The sequence below is a fragment of the Carlito syrichta genome, unplaced genomic scaffold (genome assembly GCF_000164805.1).
Source record: "Carlito syrichta isolate Samal-C Ts95f unplaced genomic scaffold, Tarsius_syrichta-2.0.1 Scaffold307093, whole genome shotgun sequence".
NCBI classification, from domain to species: Eukaryota; Metazoa; Chordata; class Mammalia; order Primates; family Tarsiidae; genus Carlito; species Carlito syrichta.
Window position 1 is genome coordinate 566955 of NW_007251189.1, and position 18321 is coordinate 585275.

Below are 18321 nucleotides of genomic sequence, written 5' to 3' on the forward strand. Positions count from 1 at the left end.
TCTACAATAAATCAAAAAATCAGCCGGGCGTGGTAGCGCGTGCCTGTAATTCCGGCTACTCAGAAGACTTAGGCGGAAGGATTGCTGGAGCTCAGGAGGCGAGGCTGTGGTGGCCAGGAGCGGCCACTGCACTCCAGTCTGGGCGACAGAGTGAGACTCCAATTCAAAAAAAAAAAGCATTAAGAGGGAGAATGAGAGCTGGGCTCGGTGGCTCAGCCTGTAATCCCGCGCCTTTGAGAGGCTGAGGTGAGTGGACTGCCTGAGCCTGCAGGCTCGTGACCCGCCTGGGCAACTTGGCGAGACCTCATCTCCACAATAAATCAAAAACTAGCCGGGCATGGTAGCGCACGCCTGCAGTTCCAGCTACTTGGAAAGTTGAGTGGAAGGATCGCCGGAGCCCAGCAGATCGGGGCTGCGGTGGCCGGGAGCAGCCACTGCACTCCAGTCTGGGCGACAGAGTGAGACTCCATCTCAAAAAAAAAAAAAAAAAAAAAAAAGAAGAGGGAGAGTGAGTGTGTATTGGGAGTGAGAAGGAAAAAACCAGTTTGATTTCAGAGCTGACAATAACCTGTTTCTACAGGAAAATTATTTGCTTTTCAAGAAAAAATTTAAAGTTCATAGGTTATTTCAACCAGATTGTACTACAAATAGAACTACGACAAGTACAGTTGACCCTTGAACGATGATGAGGTTGGGGTGCCAACCCCCTGCGCAGTCGAAAACTTCTGACTCTCCAAAAACTTAATTACTAATAGTTAATTATGACAGTTCACTGTTGGCCAGAAGCCTTACTGATAACATGAACAGTTAATTAAAACACATTTCATATATGGGTTAGATACTGTATTTTACAATAAAGTAAGCTAGAGATCTCTAAGAAAATGTGACTAAGAAAAAATAAAAAAAAGAAAATATATTTACTATTCATAAAATGGAACTGAATCATCATAAAGGACTTCGTCTCATCTTCAAGTTGAGTAGACAACTCTTGTTGTCTCAAGAGTGGTAGAGGCAGAAAAGGTGGAGAGGGTAGAAGGGGAGGCAGGCATACTTAGTGTAACTTTTAAAATAAATTGTGAGGCTGGGGGCGGTGGCTCATACCTATAATCCCTGCACTTTGGAAGGCTGAGGTGAGAGAACTGCCTGAGCCCATGGGTTTGAGACCCGCCTGGGCAACTTGGCAAGACCTCATCTCTACAATAAATCAAAAAATTAGCCAGGCATGGTGGCGTGTGTCTGTAGTTCCAGCTACTTGGAAGGCTGAGGCAGAAGGATCACCTTAGATGAGCAGGTTGAGGTTGAGGAGGCCATGAGTGTGACACTGCACTTCAGCCTGGGCAACAGAGTGAGACTCCAACTCAAAAAATACATACACATATTGTGATCTGTCTCAATTTATTGCTTGTTCATTTCTCTAAAAATACTTACATAAGGTACCAATCCTTCTTCTACCATTTGCTTTAGTTTCAGTGCCAATATCACAGAAGGTCCATGTCATAAAAGAAGTCAAGTGCAATCTCAAGTAATTGGAGCTCTTGTACCAAACTGTCTAATGTCAATTTGCTTTCTGACACAGTTTCTTCTACGTGTTCTCCATCATCTGGCACTGATTCAGAAGCACTCATTTCTATCAAGTCATCTTTTGTTATTCCTCTGGTGTGGTGTCTATTCACTCCTGAATTTCTCCAAGATCCAGATCTTTAAACCCTTCATGTCCCCCACCTCTTCTTCCATATCCACAATCTCTTTGGTGATTTCCTTGATTGGCTCTACTGTAAAGCCTGTGAAGTCATGCACAACATCTGGATAGCTTTTGCTAGCAGGAATTTATTACCTGGAGCTTTACGGCTTGCATAATATTTTCTATAACAGTGATGGCATCTTCAATGGTATAATCTTTCCAAATTTTCATGATGTCTTCTCTGTCAGGGTTTTCTTCCATAACATTAACAATCCTTTTCAAAGAATACCATGTATAATGAACCTTAGTGGTCCTTATGACTCCCTGATATAAAGGCTAAATTAGAAATTCTGTGTTTCTGGCTAGGTGCTGGTGGCTCATGCCTGTAATCCCAGCACTTTGAGAGGTGGAGGCGAGAGGATTACCTGAGCCCAGGGGTTCAAGACCAGCCTGGGCAACTTGGCAAGACCTCATCTCTACAATAAATCAAAAAATTAGCAGGGCATGGTGGCAAGCACCTGTAGTTCCAGCTACCTGGAACGTTGAGGTGGAAGGATGTCTGAGCCCAACAGGTCAAGGCTGTGGTGGCTGTGAGCATGCCACTGCACTCCAACCTGGGTGACAGTGACACTCTAACTCAAAAAAAAAAGACAGAAAGAAAGAAATTCTGTGTTTAGGGACAAGTAGATCACTTCAACGCAATCAGGGTTGAACTTGTGATTCTGGGTGGCCAAGGGCATTACCCAGCATCAAAAGAACTTTACAAGGCAGTCCTTACTGGCAAGGTATTTCCCAACTTCAGGGACAAAGGCATTGATGGAACCAATCAAAAAAAAGAGTTCTCATTGTCCAGGCCTTCTTATTGTACAACCGTAAGACTGGCAGCTGGTGTTTTATCTTCTCCTTTCAAAGCACAGGGGTCAGAAACTTTATGGATAAGGGCAGTCTTGATCATAAATCCAATTGCATTTGCACAAGCAGTAGAGTTAGCCTATTCCTTCTTGCCTTAAATTCTGTTGTTCTCTTCTCTTCATTACTAGTAAACATCCTTTGGAGGACATTTATATACATATATATATATATACACACACACACACATATATACATACTGCCCAGAATAGGGTACTTTCATCTGAATTAAAAGTCTGTTCAGGTAGTTTTACCTATTCTCCTCAACGATTTTCTTAATAGCACCTGGGAACTTGTCTGCTGCCTCTTGGTTAGCAGAAGCTACTTCTTCTGTTATCTTGACAGTTTTTAAGCAAAACCTCTTCCTTTAATTATCAAACCATCCTTTGCTGGTATTAAATTCTCCAGACTTAAAGGTTTACTTTCCTTTTGCTTTGAGTTGTCATATAATGACTTCACTTTTTCTTGAATCATATTAGATATAGTTACGCTTCTCTTATAGCAATCCTGCACCCACATACAAGCTGCATTTTCAATACAAAATAAAGAGGTATTTCACAAAAAGTGCAAGGTTTTTGTACCTGCTAGAATAGCTGCAGTGACAGCTTCATGAATAGTCTTTTCTTTTTCAATTGGTCCTTATGCTGGATTCATTTATCTTGAAATGGTGGGTCTGCTACCGCAAACCTAAATCTATGGTATATATCAAGCAATTAACGTTTTCTTGTAATGTCATGGCTTTTCTCTGCTTCTTGGGAGTACTTCTGGCATCACTTCATATGTGCTTTCAAGCTTTACAGTATTGCACTAAACATGATGAAAAATAAGCGAAAACTATGAGATCACTTTTTAGTGTGATATGCAATTTACTGAAGAGATGAACCACTCACACAAAGGCTATTAGTGTCACACAACATTTTGAGCAGATCCTTGCAATACTTGAGCTCACTGCAACAGCAACAGGAGTGGTTACGAAATTATTATAGTAGTACAGTATGTACTAAAGTTAATTTTATGCAGTTATGATTTAATATGACAGTTTTACACTTTGCATTTGTTTACATTTCTCTTGACTGTGAATAGCACCATGTATGCTGTGTTTTTAAGTTCCAATACATTTTAACTTTTTATAATAGATGTGTATATTTGTAGACTAGTATCTTTTTCTTAATTATTTCAATATTTCTAGGCCGTGTGAGTTTTTTCAAATTGCTGCAAATCTCAAAAAAAAAGTTTCAATGTATTTATTGAAAAAAAAATCTGTGTATAAGTGGACCCACACAGTTCAAACCAGTGTTGTTCAAGGGTCAACTGTAACTACAAAATTAGATGAAGGATATTAGCAACTCATACAACACTCACTTCAAATAGAAGTCACTGTAATGATTATTTAGTACTCACTGGGATAACATGTCAAGATCCTAATAATGGAACTTTTGATATCTTTTTAAAATAAGTAAATTGGCTTACTGATGACTGCTTAAGCCCACCAGGAATGACAGAAAACTAATTTATTCCAAAGAGATTTTTAAAAATCTGAACAAAGAATCCATAAATTAAACAGAGTAGAGAGGAATAAGAATGTGATCAGAAAATAAAATAGAACATTAGCTAATTTTATATCAAGTCAAGATCATTAATGTGAAAATGTTACCTGCCCAGTCCCAACAGCTCCACAATACACCACATTAGAGCCCATGCACCCCAGCAACTCTTGGGCAGCAGCAAATTCATCTTCAACTCCTCCTACCATAAATGTGAGGTTCCCAGACCGAGCAGCTCCTACACCTGAATTGTTTAGGGGTAAGGAGATAGAAGCACAAGGAAACATTTCTTAAAATATCTAAGTAGACAGTAAAATCAGAGAAAATCCCCAAACCAAATGAAAACATTCTGCCTCTAAATTCTATTTATGCCAGGCATATATAAGACACTCTAAATCTCTATACTCTGGTTTCTCTTCAAATCGTATACATCTTTTGCCTTTTACTAAAGATACTCTAAATCTCTACAAAAAATATTCAGTAATCAAGTGTCACTCAGGTTAATCACAAACCAAAAGGGATATACAGATTCAGTCATACTCTCATTCTCAATTCGCCTTAATCATTTTGGTATAATCATGGCATAATAGATATGGGAATTTGAAATACTAATTTTATTATCTCCATGTATCTATTCTTCTCCTAAGAAATGTATTCAGTAAATACAAAGTATACAAAAAAGGTTTACCTGGGCCCTGACCAGCAAAGGAGCAGCTAGAGGGGTCTGCAGCCAAAGTTTAGATTTAGAGTCTCTGGCTCACTTGCTCACTCTCCAAATACTATCTACAGATGAGATCAACAAAGAGAGAGACCTGGCTCTCTGTTCCATTAACAAATAGGCATTTCAGATGGTAAGACTATTTTTTTAACGTAAAGAAAACCGTTGTTTATTTAGACTCATTATTTTCATGTACACTTTCCAATATTATTTGATTTTTCTTTTGCTTCCTGCAATACACCTTTTGGGCAATATATTCCTAGTGATATAAGCAGAAAGAAGAAATAAATTCTGACACTGGTTTGGCTACTCCTTAGCAACTTTTTTTTTTTTTTTTTTTTGAGTTAGAGTCTCACTCTGTCGCCCAGACTGGAGTGCAGTTACACGCTCCTGGTCACAGCAGCCTCGACCTGCTGGGCTCTGGCGATCCTTCCACTCAGTCTTCCATGTAGCTGGAACTACAGGTGCGTGCTACCATGCCCGGCTAATTTTTTGATTTACTGTAGAGATGAGGTCTCGCCAAGTTGCCCAGGTGGGTCTTGAACTCGCAGGCTCAGGCAATCCACTCACCTCAGCCTCCCAAAGCGCAGGATTATAGACTGAGTCACTGAGCCAGCTCTTAGCAAGTTTTAACAAAGGCTTAACGCATGTTCATTGATTCAAATGAAGAAACAACTTCTAACTACTAACAGAAAACATGGTCTTGACTTGTTCTAAAAGGGGAAGAAAGAAGCTTCGTTCATCTAAATTTTTATTAACTATAAAATAAAACGAAGAGTATTATTACTGGTTCTAGAATTCAGAAAAATCTCAATTCATAATTTTCAAGTTAGGTTTTGTTGTGCAAAACTTCCCAGGAAAGTATGTGGAAGAGCTATACTAGTAGAATTTTTTGCCTTTACAACTTATTTTACAGTATAGCTAGGAATAAAGAAACTGTACTTGTCTGTACTATGCATCAAACCTAGTCATTCGAACAGACAGTTGCAAATAATGGTCTGCTTTTGAATTTAATTTATTCAATGAAATACAGTATTTATACTTTTTTTTTTTACAAAAAAGTTCATGTGAAGAGATCCCTATTTCATTCAAATTGTGAATATTTTGCTGTTACCAAATCAAGTATATAGTATAGTATAGTATAGTACAGTATAGTATAATAGCTTTCTATTTTATAGTTCATATTATTCTTAACCAATTGTTAAAAGCGTAAGAAGTCAACACTATGTTAGTCAAACAATCTTGGGAGACTGAATGCCCACATGTTATAAAAGCCTGAGATGCTTACACATATGGTTACACGACATTATTTTACAATATCTTCAGATATACTTTGGAATGGCTTATGTACAAAAACCCAATTATTAAAAAAATGCTTTCAATTAGCCAAACTATGTCATTTGAACATTCTGAAAATGTTAACATTTAAATGACTGTCATTTGTTAGCTTCTACTTTACTTCACCAAGATGTGGAATGATTACTGTTTTAGAATTATTTTGCTCAATTTCTAAAGCCATTTTTATTCAAACCATATAGCCATCACCCTTCCATCTAATCCTGTTGATCTGACCTAGAGAAATTAAGGAGACAATTTAAGTCAAAGTTTACAAACAAATCCAGCGCTATCCATCATAGATCAATAGCTTTGTATCTAGATTACAGACTACTTAAATAGCTTCAGAGACTCATTTATTAAAGAAAAATTAATGCTGACAATGGTTCTCAGATGGTTAGTCTTTTGACAGGTGTACTTTCTCACTTGTTCAAACACATATTTTAAAAAGAAGAAATAAGTTACTTAAGCAAGAGAAGACCACAAAAGAAAAAATAATTTATGTTTTAAATCAGAGGTCCATGGTGGTTCTACTCTTTTCTCCCGTCGATGTGGTATTACAATTACTTCTGACTTTATCATAACCTACATTCCAACATAAAATTTTGACTAAAATGGGTAATTCTAAAGTCTTGGCATTCCTTGGAACCAAATTCTGTCTTCCCATACATCTTTCTTTAACTATATAACTATCAAGCTAGTTCCATTGCAAAGGCAGAATTAAGACCTAGGTCATCCTAAAATAAATGTAACCATTTTTGAATTTAGGAGAAAGCATTTAGAAAACTGGGACTCAAAAGCTATGTCAGACAGCTTATGGATTTCAGAAGACTACATTGTATAGACTTCTGTGTCTATCAAAATAAACAACAAATGTTATTACATTGCCATGCTATTTTAATTCAAAAATTCATTTTCCAGAATAGGAAAACACAAAATGCACACTCAGGTAACTACTAGAATACTGGCAACAATACTTATATTTTAGTAACTGTACGTACAAAACTAAAACATGCCCTGTGCTTAATTCTATTACAGCATTTATCATACTTTATTAAAATCTTTGATTTTCTTTTATTTTTTTTGAGTTGGAGTCTCACTCTGTCACCCAGACTGGAGTGCAGTGGCACACTCCTGGCCACCGCAGCCTCGACCTGCTGGGCTCTGGCGATCCTTCCGCCTCAGCCTTCCAAGGAGCTGGAACTACAGGTATGTGCTACCACGCCCGGCTAATTTTTTTGATTTATTGTAGAGATGATGTCTCGCTAAGTTGCCCAGGCAGGTCTCGAACCCGCAGGGTCAGGCAATTCACTCACCTTGGCCTTCTAAAGCACAGAATTACAGGCTGAGTCATGAGCCCAGCCTGATTTTCTTACCTGATTCCTTCAATAGACTGTATGCTCCTACAAGGCCAGCATCCTCAGTATCTATCACAGTTGCATGATATATTCAACAGATGCTTGCTTGGTAAATAAATTAATATACATGGTAAAAAGAGTAAAGGATTTGAAGATGTAATATTTGATTTGGGGGATGTGTTACTTGCTGGCTCTGTGATTATAACTAAATTACTTAATGTCTGAGTTTCAGTGTATAAAATAGTAAAAGTATCAATAGCTTCATAGATTGGCTGTGAACATATTCTGTAAAATAAAAATGCTATGTAAATGTAAGGGCTTACTACTTTATAAGTTGAGTTTGTGAAGTGGGCATTTTCCTATTTAGTATCTAAGCTATTGTCTTCTGGATAATTTTAGCCTCTCCTGCAAAATACTTGCTGGTTTGGGCTGAACCTATAGATAACAGAAGCAGGCTGACCAGTTTAAAAAGTACTATAGTAGTCCACAGCCACCATGTTAAGATTATATCACCATGAAGACCTCTTGCAAAATCTTTCAATGGCAGCAAAGTGTATGGAAAAGAAACAAGAAACCTGTATTTACTTTAGCTACTCGACACAAAGAACTAGGCACCTACTAAGTATCAGTCCCCGTGGTAAGTCCTGGGGAAATGGTGAATCACATATGTCTGGGCTCCTAAGAAGTTATACACTGTAATCCAGTCATCTCTCTCTTTGTCCATCACTAACACCTAATCATTATGAGCCACTGCCACCCTTTGCATGAACCATTGCAACAGACTTCTAACTTGACCTCTCTTCTGCTTTTACCTCTGTAGTCGACTCTTAATATAGTAACCATAGGAATCCTTTTAGAATAGAAATCTACTTCATCTACTTCATGTTTCTTCTCTATTCCCAACGATTCAAAGGCTTCCCACCACTCAGTATAAAACCTAAAGTCCTACAAAGCCCCACACGATGTGGCCCTTGACTACTACTCCTACTGTCGTTTCATACCATTCTTTCCATTACTTGCTGCTTGCCAGTCACCTTGGTCTCCATACTGCTCCTGAAATATCCTGAAAAGTGTGTTCCCATCTCAAAGCCTTGTACTTGTTTGCTATTTCTTTTGCCTAAAATGTCCTCACCCCAGATATTTGTGACTTGTATCCTTTATTTCACTTAGGTCTCTGCTCAAAACCTCTTCGAAGAGACCCTTCCGGATCACTCATTCTAAAATAGCACCTCATCACTTTCTATTTCCTTTCCCTGCTTTAATTGTATTCATAGCATTTATTACCATCTATTTAACATTTTCATTTGTTTCTGGTCTATATTTCCCATAAGAACATTAGCTCCACGAGGCAGTAACTGTTGGCTCATCCACCCAACATCCACAAACTCTAGTACATAAGAGATGCTCAGTAAATGGGCTATTTAAAGAAAGAGAGAGAGGGAGGCAGTAGAGAGGGAAGGCCAAGGAAACAAACAACTGCGGCACTATGAGATAACTGCTCTCACAGATATGCACAAGATGCCAAGGATTATAGACAAAGCATAAGTCATTACATGCTGCTCACCCTAGGTTTTTTCACCAATAAAGTGGTTATAGAAAACTATCATTGAATTATTATTATTATTATTATTATTATTTTGAGTTGGAGTCTCATTCTTGTCACCCAGGCTGGAGTGCAGTGGCACGCTCACAGTCACAACAGCCTTGACTTTCTGGGTATAGAGGATCCTTCCACCTCAGCCTTCCAAGTAGCTGGAACTACAGACACATGCCACCACATCCAGCTAGATTTTGTGATTTACTGTAGAGACGAGGCTTCACCAAGTTGCCCGGGCTGGTCTCGAAATCCCAAACTCAGGCAGTCCTCTCACCTCGACCTCTCAAAGTGCTGGTATTACAGGATGAGCCACTGTACCCGGCCTGAATTATTTTTAAGCTTTTGAAATTCTATAATAATCTGGGGTTTTCAAGTTCACAATCATCCACTTCTCCACATTTATCATGTTAATACATGAAACCAAGCATGTTTCACTTCATGTAAAAATATACAAATAGTTCCAAATTAGAAGAGTTAGAAGTTTTTCTCAAGTAACTACATTAATTAATGCTAACACGCCTAAATACTTGTGGCCGCCTCTAATGCTTTATCTATCACTTTTCTTGTGGTAATGTTTCTAGTGTTTCTCTTCATGATCCTAGAATCAAACAAATTAAACTCATTTGTACAAATAAATGAAAAGGCAAAAGTTCAAACCATTCAAAATGAGTAGCTGACTACTCTGCTTTTAAAGTGACAGTCACTATTACTTATCTTGGTAGCCAGTTTCAAGTTCAATCAGCATTACAGTGGAGAAGCACTTTTAAATCTAATCACAATCTCTAAATGTCTCCCTCTACCTCTAACTCAAAAAAAAAAAAAAAAAAAGTATGATAGGACACCTCCATTGCTACTTTCTGTCTTTCCTTCCACTCCTACTTATAGTTAACATCAAAAATTTGATCACTGGAAATCCATCCCAGTGGTTCTCAACTAGGAGAATGAGGAAGAAACAATCCTTGTCCTCAAGGAGTTAGGGAAGGGACAAGAAAAATACATGTAGGTAATACAAGAGTCAGACACATGCTACTAGAGGATAAATACAGTTGCACAGAGATTGAAAGAAGAAAAATGTTATCAGCAAGTATTTATTCAATGCCTTTAACAACTTGCTAGATCTTTGTGCTAGGTGCAAAGATTTAATGAGTAAGCATATTTTCTGAATAAAAAAACCAGGACCTGTTTTCTGTTATATTCACAAAATATCTGAAATATAATTATCCTAGAAAGCCCAAAATGTTAGATCATGGTAGATATAAAACATAGTCCTTGCCCTCAAAAAGTTTAAAATATAACCAGGGAAAAGAGATGTACACCCAGAAGAAAATGCCAAAAGGTAGCATCATACACCAGGTGTCAGATGAATTAGGGCAATCACCACCAAATCCTTATTCCTTCTTTCCTTATATTTTTCAACCTATGTTATTGAAAGAATAATGAATTCTCAGAAAGGGTGAAAAAGAAAACAAAAAGTCATTTTCAAAGAGTAATGGTCTTGCTGTCAACGGTGGATAGGTTTGTAAAAACTTTGATAAGAATATACATAGTCTGAAACCATCTGCAAACCTGGTTGAGAGGAGTTTAAACTAACATAAACTGAACATGTAACTTGGTATGTTTTAGATTTAGAAACTGAATCTGCCTGCTATCTAAAGGTACATAATGTTCTACTTATCTTCACAACTAGTGTAAGTTTGCTCATCAGAACAAAAAAAAATAATTAGGAAACAGAAAATCAGAAATGAGGAGTAAGTTTAAGAGATCTATTGTACAACATGGTACCTACAGTTAATAACAATGTATTATATTCTTGAAAATTGCTAAGAGAGTAGATTTTAAGTGCTCTCACCACAAAAAAAGGTAAGTATGTGACATAACACATATGTTAAATAGCTAAATTTAGTCATTCTATGATGTACATAATTTCAAAGCATCATGTGGCACACAATATATACATTTTTGTCAACTTAAAAGTAAATTGTCAATTTAAAAGTAAATTTTTAGAAAGAAAACAAAATCAGAATCAACACATTTAAAAACAAAACCATAAAATCTCACAATGAATTTGAGATGGATCTGAGAATCTTCCAAGTCCTGGCAAACTCTATTTGGGAGAGGAACAAAGCAGCCTTAAGAAAGTGTACCTTTTCCTTGAACTGAGTTACATATTTTTTGAAACTCTCAATTGGAACTTTATGCACAAGACAGTAAATGAAGCAATGAACAATGTTCTTCACACTTTTATATCACAAGTAGTGATAAATAAAATTAGAACTCAGTTCTTGCTTTATATCATTTTCTGGCTAATCTTAGCCTTGAACTTGTAACAGAGCTAAAAATTAACACAAATCACCTCATTCTAATAATTATCTGCTTCCCAATCTTTAGGCAGTTTTATTTGATATAAGAACCAAAACTATCTATCTGATCTCAAACCAGGTGAAGTGGGGACCAAAGCAAGGCCCAAGTTTTACCTGTACAATGACCATTTGTATACCTAACCCTGAATTGTACCCATCTTTAAAATAAAAACAAACAAATAAATAAATAAATAATTTTAAAAAGAACCAAAACCAGCTTAAGTCTTAAATTATGCACTAACATGAACATACAAGCAGTTAAAAACATTAATCACTATTACTCAGCATTTCTTACACAGTCTTACTGTATTTTTTCCTCTTAAGTAAAAGTTAACCTTTCTGAAGTACTTTTATGCTTATGTTACAGCAAAAAGGAGAACTACATAATTCACTGTATCTTTCCTTTTGTCTTGAGTTGTAGAAAGCAATGGTTTCTGATCTTTTAATTTTTTTTTTCTTGTCAGTGAACTCTAATTACTTCTCTGGTTTCCTCTACCCCTTGCAACAAAAACCATCATTCTATGTATACTGAAAACTATTTTCAGTGGCTAGAATATACAAAAATTTTTCATGCATCCTATCCTGAATTGTTACCTCATGAAATTCATTTCCCTGCCTTCTTTGCCTGGCTAACTCCTGATTATCTTTCAAGACTCAGTCCATGTCAACTCTAAGGAGTATTTCGTGACCCCTTTTCTCCATTCTTAGAACATTCTTGGTGATATCTCTAATAAAGTACTTATACTACTCCAATTATTTTTCTGGTGTGTCATATTATGATTCCTATAGGCAAGAGCAGTCTGAATCTTTGCATACTGCACATGTGTCTGATAAATGTTTTCTTCTTAGAAGATAGGCAGAGAAGAAATCGATGACTAATAAAATGACCAAGAATACTAATTAAGACTTAACATTTTCTAGTTTATCAAAAAGCTAAACTATTTAATAACAATGTATTCTTGAAAACTGCCAAGAGAGTAGATTTGAAGTGCCCTCACCACACACACACACAAACCATATGTGAGTTAATTAACTAGTTAACTTTGGCCAATCCACGTGTGCATATTTCAAAACAACATGCACACAATAAATATACACAATTTTTATTTGTCAACAATAAAAAGCTCAACTTTGGAATAGCATGATTCTCCATATGTGGTAATGGCATTTACACTTATTGCTGCAAAAACACTCATGAGCGTGAGTGCACATGAACAGAAACATTATGAACAGATAAAATTGAAAAATGTGATCTGAGTTAAGAGACTTAGGGTAAAATCACAGTACAAGATCACATCTCTTGTAGCTTATAGCACATCTCAATCTTGGTTTCTTCATCTGAAAATGGTGATTAAAAACACCATACTTACTTTGATGCTCAAATGAAATAATAGATTGGAAAAGTATACAAGTATTACACAAATGTTACAAAAACTATAATATAACAAGTAAATGTGCACAGCTTAAACATGTCAAAGTCTTTGACCTAACAGAAACAAAGAGCTGAAATTTGGAACTGAGCCTTACTGAAAAACTGAACCAAAGGACTGTGATTCTAAACCATGATGCAAACGCTGATAACTTAGACTAACCACTCATGGACCACAAATAAGGAGATCATTTTCAATTCTATGACTGTCGGAAAGAAGGTTTGAAATTCAAAGAGGGAAGAGATGGAAGGTCAAAAATTATAATCAAATTATATTTGCCTTTAATACTGTAAAAACCTTGCTGCCAAAGTACTCTCATTGATATATAGCAAAATGTAGTAAATCACTTAATTTACTCAAAAGAACTTAAATGTTGTAACCAGTCTGCCATCAAAAGAGATCAAGAAGAGGACCAATGGGACACGGGCTGCAATGTGAGCCATCTTTAAAATGCAATTGTTCTAATCATTTTCTACAGATGCAGCCTCACAAGGGGCTGCTGTCACAGGGACCATTTACGACTTGTTATGGTGTCTCTATTGTTTACCAGCCACATTCGCTGAAAAAGGCGACAGCTGGGACAGAAAGCTGCTACTCAACGAACAATATAATCCCGTGAAAGTAATCAACAAATTTAAGGGTGTTAATTAACTTTACACTTTATCATGTTCAATTAGTTGTCCTTTCTAGAAAAGATTGCCGTGTACAATCAGTTTAGAGCGTGCCATGTTTGATTTGTAAGTGATCACTGTTTCTGTTTCAGAGTCCATGTCAGATGTTCTCTTGGGTTTTGGTGACACAGATGAATGGCTCTGCACATGTTAGGGGTGATCTGGTTTAACATAAGCCAGCATAACATAACCCCTTGTTAACACTATTTCTGGCATTATCCAAGCTGGAAACAGAAAAGCAGAAACACTCACAGCACTATTCTGGAGTCAGATAAACAAAGTTTAGTTAGCTTTTCCTGAAATAAACAGACACAAATGCATGGAGAAATAAGCAATTTTTCATCATTATTTTTCAAAATAAGACTTGTCTTTCAGGGGCATGTTTGGGATCATTTCCTCCCAGCAAGATCTCAAAGCCCTGCTGCATTATGCACAAAGCACCACTGTATCCTCAGACTTTACATAATGGAGATAAGTCTTTTCTATGGCAGTTGAATAAATGTTAGGGATGTGTTGTTAAGTACTGACTTGTGTTAAATTCTAGAATGTGACTTTTAAATCCAGAAGTTGTATTTTATAAGTATAGGAAATCTGCAAGAAGTATATTAATCTATGAATGCAATTTGCCTTCTCTCTTACCTTAATGCACCTGTTCCTACTTGCTAATAGGACAAGAAAAAGCTCATGATGGAGTGACAATATATTCTGCATTGCATTTTAATGAAAGTCACTGCAGTTCCTCTGAATTGATAAATAAAGCTTTGTAACAAATATTTCATAAGCCACTGACGAGATGAACACAACTCAAAACTGAGATTTGGTAGGAGATATTTATCTTTAAGAAAACGAAAGCAAGAGACATGCATCTATCTCTTTTATAAAGAAGGCACCTACATATGATTGTGAAAAATCTTCATAAAGCTATACCTTGTTCTTATAGACTAGCTGCTTCCTGCACAATATACAAATTAAATGCATATAATTAGCTAGTTACAGCATACATAAGGACAAGCTGAACTTCTTCAAAATAGAAAAGTTGTTAACTCTGAAAGCTAATAATGTCCTAAGTTAAATATTAAAGAAGGAAATTATAGGCTATATTTGAAACAGCTGAAACCACAATACACAGCAGCAGAAAACATTAGTTTTCTGCAGAAGATCTGCAGGGAGAAGAGAAGTGGTCGATAGATCCTTAAATTGGAAGCAATAGCCGTTCTTCTATCCCAAGTTGGCAGCTGCTACATTTGCAGACCTGGTTCATTATTTACCCATAATGACCATCAAGCTGCAGTCAAAGTCAGATCACAACAACTGTCAGCAGCTCTTTTAATTAGCCTTGTTTGAATTCAGATAAATATCACAATAGACCTGCTTATGCTGAAAGAGCAACAGAATGTTCCACATAGAGCTGGGCTGGCTTGAGAAGGGCCAGTGCAGTGCGGAAGCCATCAGACAAAACTGCAGAATAGGCTTTTCAAAGGGAGGGTAAACTAGAGAGTGAAAGGGTTGGGGGGTTGTTTTGTTTTTGTTTCATTTTGAAAATCACTTGAAAAAGTAATTCCCTGACATTCACCCCAGATCAAGATGATGAACAATGTTGGTTTACAATAAAACTCTAGACTCCTGAAAGCTAAATGTCTGGAGCCCAAAGAGAGTTTACTTAATGCCCTTGGATAATATAATTTTGAAAATACCATCTTGTAAATAATACCATCTTATAAATAATACCATCTTGTAAATAATATAAATATCAATTTTTAAAGCCAAATAAGAGACCTACTGCTTACAATCTTAATGTCCTTCTATTTTACTTTCTTTAGGAGACACACGATTTGTAACATTTTCTGCTACAGCAGTTAGATATTTTCCTATAAATTTCACATACATTCCTTTCATTCAGTATTAATAATCACAAAGTAAAACAAGGATAATAACCAAATTCTAAGTAATCCAATTACTGCCATATTCCATACCCTTCTGGGCTTCTCCCCTTTCAGTTAACTAGAGAAGAAAAACAGGCACAATGATCATCTGCCCTTTATTTTACAGAGAATTGGTTGTTCACATGAGTAGTTGTGTCATAACTTTGAAGATAGGTAAAAAAAGAGTGATAACTGACAAAAAAGACAGGGTAGAGAGGAGGAATAAGCAAAAGGCAAAATGATGATAACCTGGCAGCAAATAGGAATAAACTGGAAAAAACAAGAAAATAACAGAAGCTGTGTAATAAGCTATATTTGGCTAATCAGGAATTACCATCTTGAAACCCACTTGGAAATCGCTTGAGAATGTGGATCTCATACTTTGGGGTGTGGGGCATAGGTGGCCACTTGACATACAAGTTGATCATGGGCAATTCTGCCATTCTTGCTGGCCCTCAAGCCAATATGTGCCCTTTTGTGACCATTTCTTTCGGTGCATTAACTTAACCTTAAGGAAGGGCAACTAATCAGATGTGCATGAGGACAAAGGACACACTGCTATTTGTACAGGGTTTGGATTCTATTTGACTGTTTCCTTATTAAGTAGAAAAGACAATCCTATGGAAAGTAATTTTAAAATTATTATATTTTTGGTTAACTTTAAGTGCTAAAACTTGGAATAAAACTTTTATAGAAGCTGTGAGATGATGTATGTGATAAAGGCAAGCAGTGCTTAATGTAGATGATATAAGTGAGGAGAACACTTTATCTGGTTTCATGAGAATTAATCTCAGCAGAAAGGAATACTTCTTATCCTACTTTCTTATTTTTTTAAAGAATAAGCCATAAACATCAACCTATCATGGATGGTGGCCTTCTCCTTCGTCACCCCTTAACACAAACTGCCTCCGAACCACTTGCACAGCCAATAGCCCAGCTTGTTCAGAGTAAAACTTGTCAGTTCCAAGTCTACAGTCAAAATTTCAACTACCTACGAGCTAATTGTTAATGTTGGCCCTAAGAAGCACAATGAATTCAACATGTTAAAACAACATTTGTTCTCCTACTCTTATCTCAAACAAAGCCAAATTAGATCTTCGTCCTATGTCCTCTCAGTTAAGATATTACCACAGTTAAGGTAAGAAACCCTACGGCAGAATTTCCCAAGATTAGTCTCCCAGAACACTAGTTCTATAGATATTAATGAGTATTAACAATGATGTAATTTCATAGCTATGTTTTGTTTCTGGCCAGTAAGGTTTTCCATCTTCCTCCTCCTGATAACAAATCCTGCCCCTCTGACCAAAGACTAATGGACAGTTGAGTACTGTATCCTCATGTTAACAATCACTAGTCCATTTGGGAGGACAAGAAAATCCAGCAAAACCAGTGGAGTTCTACTAAGCTAAAGCAGAACTTCATGTAAAAGGCTCACATGAAAAGTTCCTATAGTAAGATAATGAGGTTGATGTGCAAAGCATACCAGACACAGATAACAAAGACAGAAAAATGGAAAGCAGCACCAAGGTTTCAATTCTAGTCACTGAAACCCAAGTTCCTTGCCATGTGAGAGCTACCTTCATAACTTCCTAGCAATGTAAGTCAACCCATACAAAAACAGTTCTTCAAATTGATTAAAGGACTTATGTTCAAATAGTTAAACAGATGTATAAGAATTTATGAACTTATTTCAACATGCAAATATGCACCTTGAATATTTCCAAGGGAGAATAAAGAATGCATCACTTCTCTAACTTATTTTTTCATTAAATTTCTTCTCAGGGAACCTCCTCAGAATTAGTTTTCTCACAGGCTGTGCTTTGGAAAATGCTACTTTTAGGGTCATTTGACATCCTCCTCGCCTTTCCATATGCAGCTACTAATTTCTGATTATTTTGATGTAAAATTTTTCTTTCAGTTGGCATTTTCCTAATGGATCATTTTTCTTTCCTATTATGTTTAATCTTTTGGAGTTGCTATTTTTTTAAAGATGTGTGGTTATGTCTCTCATAAGGCAGATTTTTAAAATACAATCTGATGAAAAGTTATTTACTTATTGTTTATCTTATTGTAACTAGAGTTATTTCTAACATATTATTATTATTATTATTATTATTATTATTATTATTATTATTATTGAGTTGGAGTCTCACTCTGCCACCCAGGCTGGAATGCAGTGGCATGCTCACAGTCACTGCAGCCTCTACCTGCTGGGCTCAGGCAATCCTTCTGTCTCAGCCTTCCAAGTAGGTGAACTACAGGCATGCACCAACCATGCCCGGCTAATTTTCTGATTTATTGTAGAGATGAGGTCCCATCAGGTTGCCCAGGCTAGTCTCAAACCCCTAGACTCAGGAATCCTCTCACCTCAGCCTCCCAAAGTGCTGAGATTACAAGCTTGAGCCACTGCGCCCGGCTCTAGCACATTATTTTGTGTTTCTTAGTGACTAGAGTTATTTCTAACATATTATTTTGTGTTTACTAGTCACTTTCATTTTTCCTTGATTGTTTTTCTTCTCTTCTGCTTCTGTTTGATAAAAGTTTTCTAGGATCCTTTTTTCATCCCCTGTTGGGCTTTGGAAGATACAGATTACTTTTCTAGCTTTCTAATAGTAATCCTTAAAATTTTTAAACATACAAAATTAATTACAAGTGTTTTTAAACAATGTCTGAAATTTTTCAGTGTTTCTATTCTTTTCTCAAACATGGCATAAAACTTCACATACTTTGATAGTAACTGATAGTAAGAAATTGTCAGAAAAAAGAGATGGGAGGAATCATATAATATAGAAAATA

At 36.5% G+C, this 18321-nt stretch overlaps 1 protein-coding gene across 1 annotated transcript in view; it reads right to left on the reverse strand.

The window, feature by feature from the left end:
* HIBADH (3-hydroxyisobutyrate dehydrogenase) overlaps positions 1-15968 on the reverse strand; it is a 32762-nt gene extending 16794 nt beyond the window's left edge. Inside the window, exons 1-2 of the mRNA XM_008063848.2 lie at positions 15875-15968; positions 4245-4378 (exon numbers count right to left, since the gene is read on the reverse strand). Of these exons, the coding sequence (XP_008062039.2) occupies positions 4245-4378; positions 15875-15968 (228 nt within the window). The remainder of the gene's footprint in view (positions 1-4244; positions 4379-15874) is intronic.
* Positions 15969-18321: the final 2353 nt, after the last annotated feature.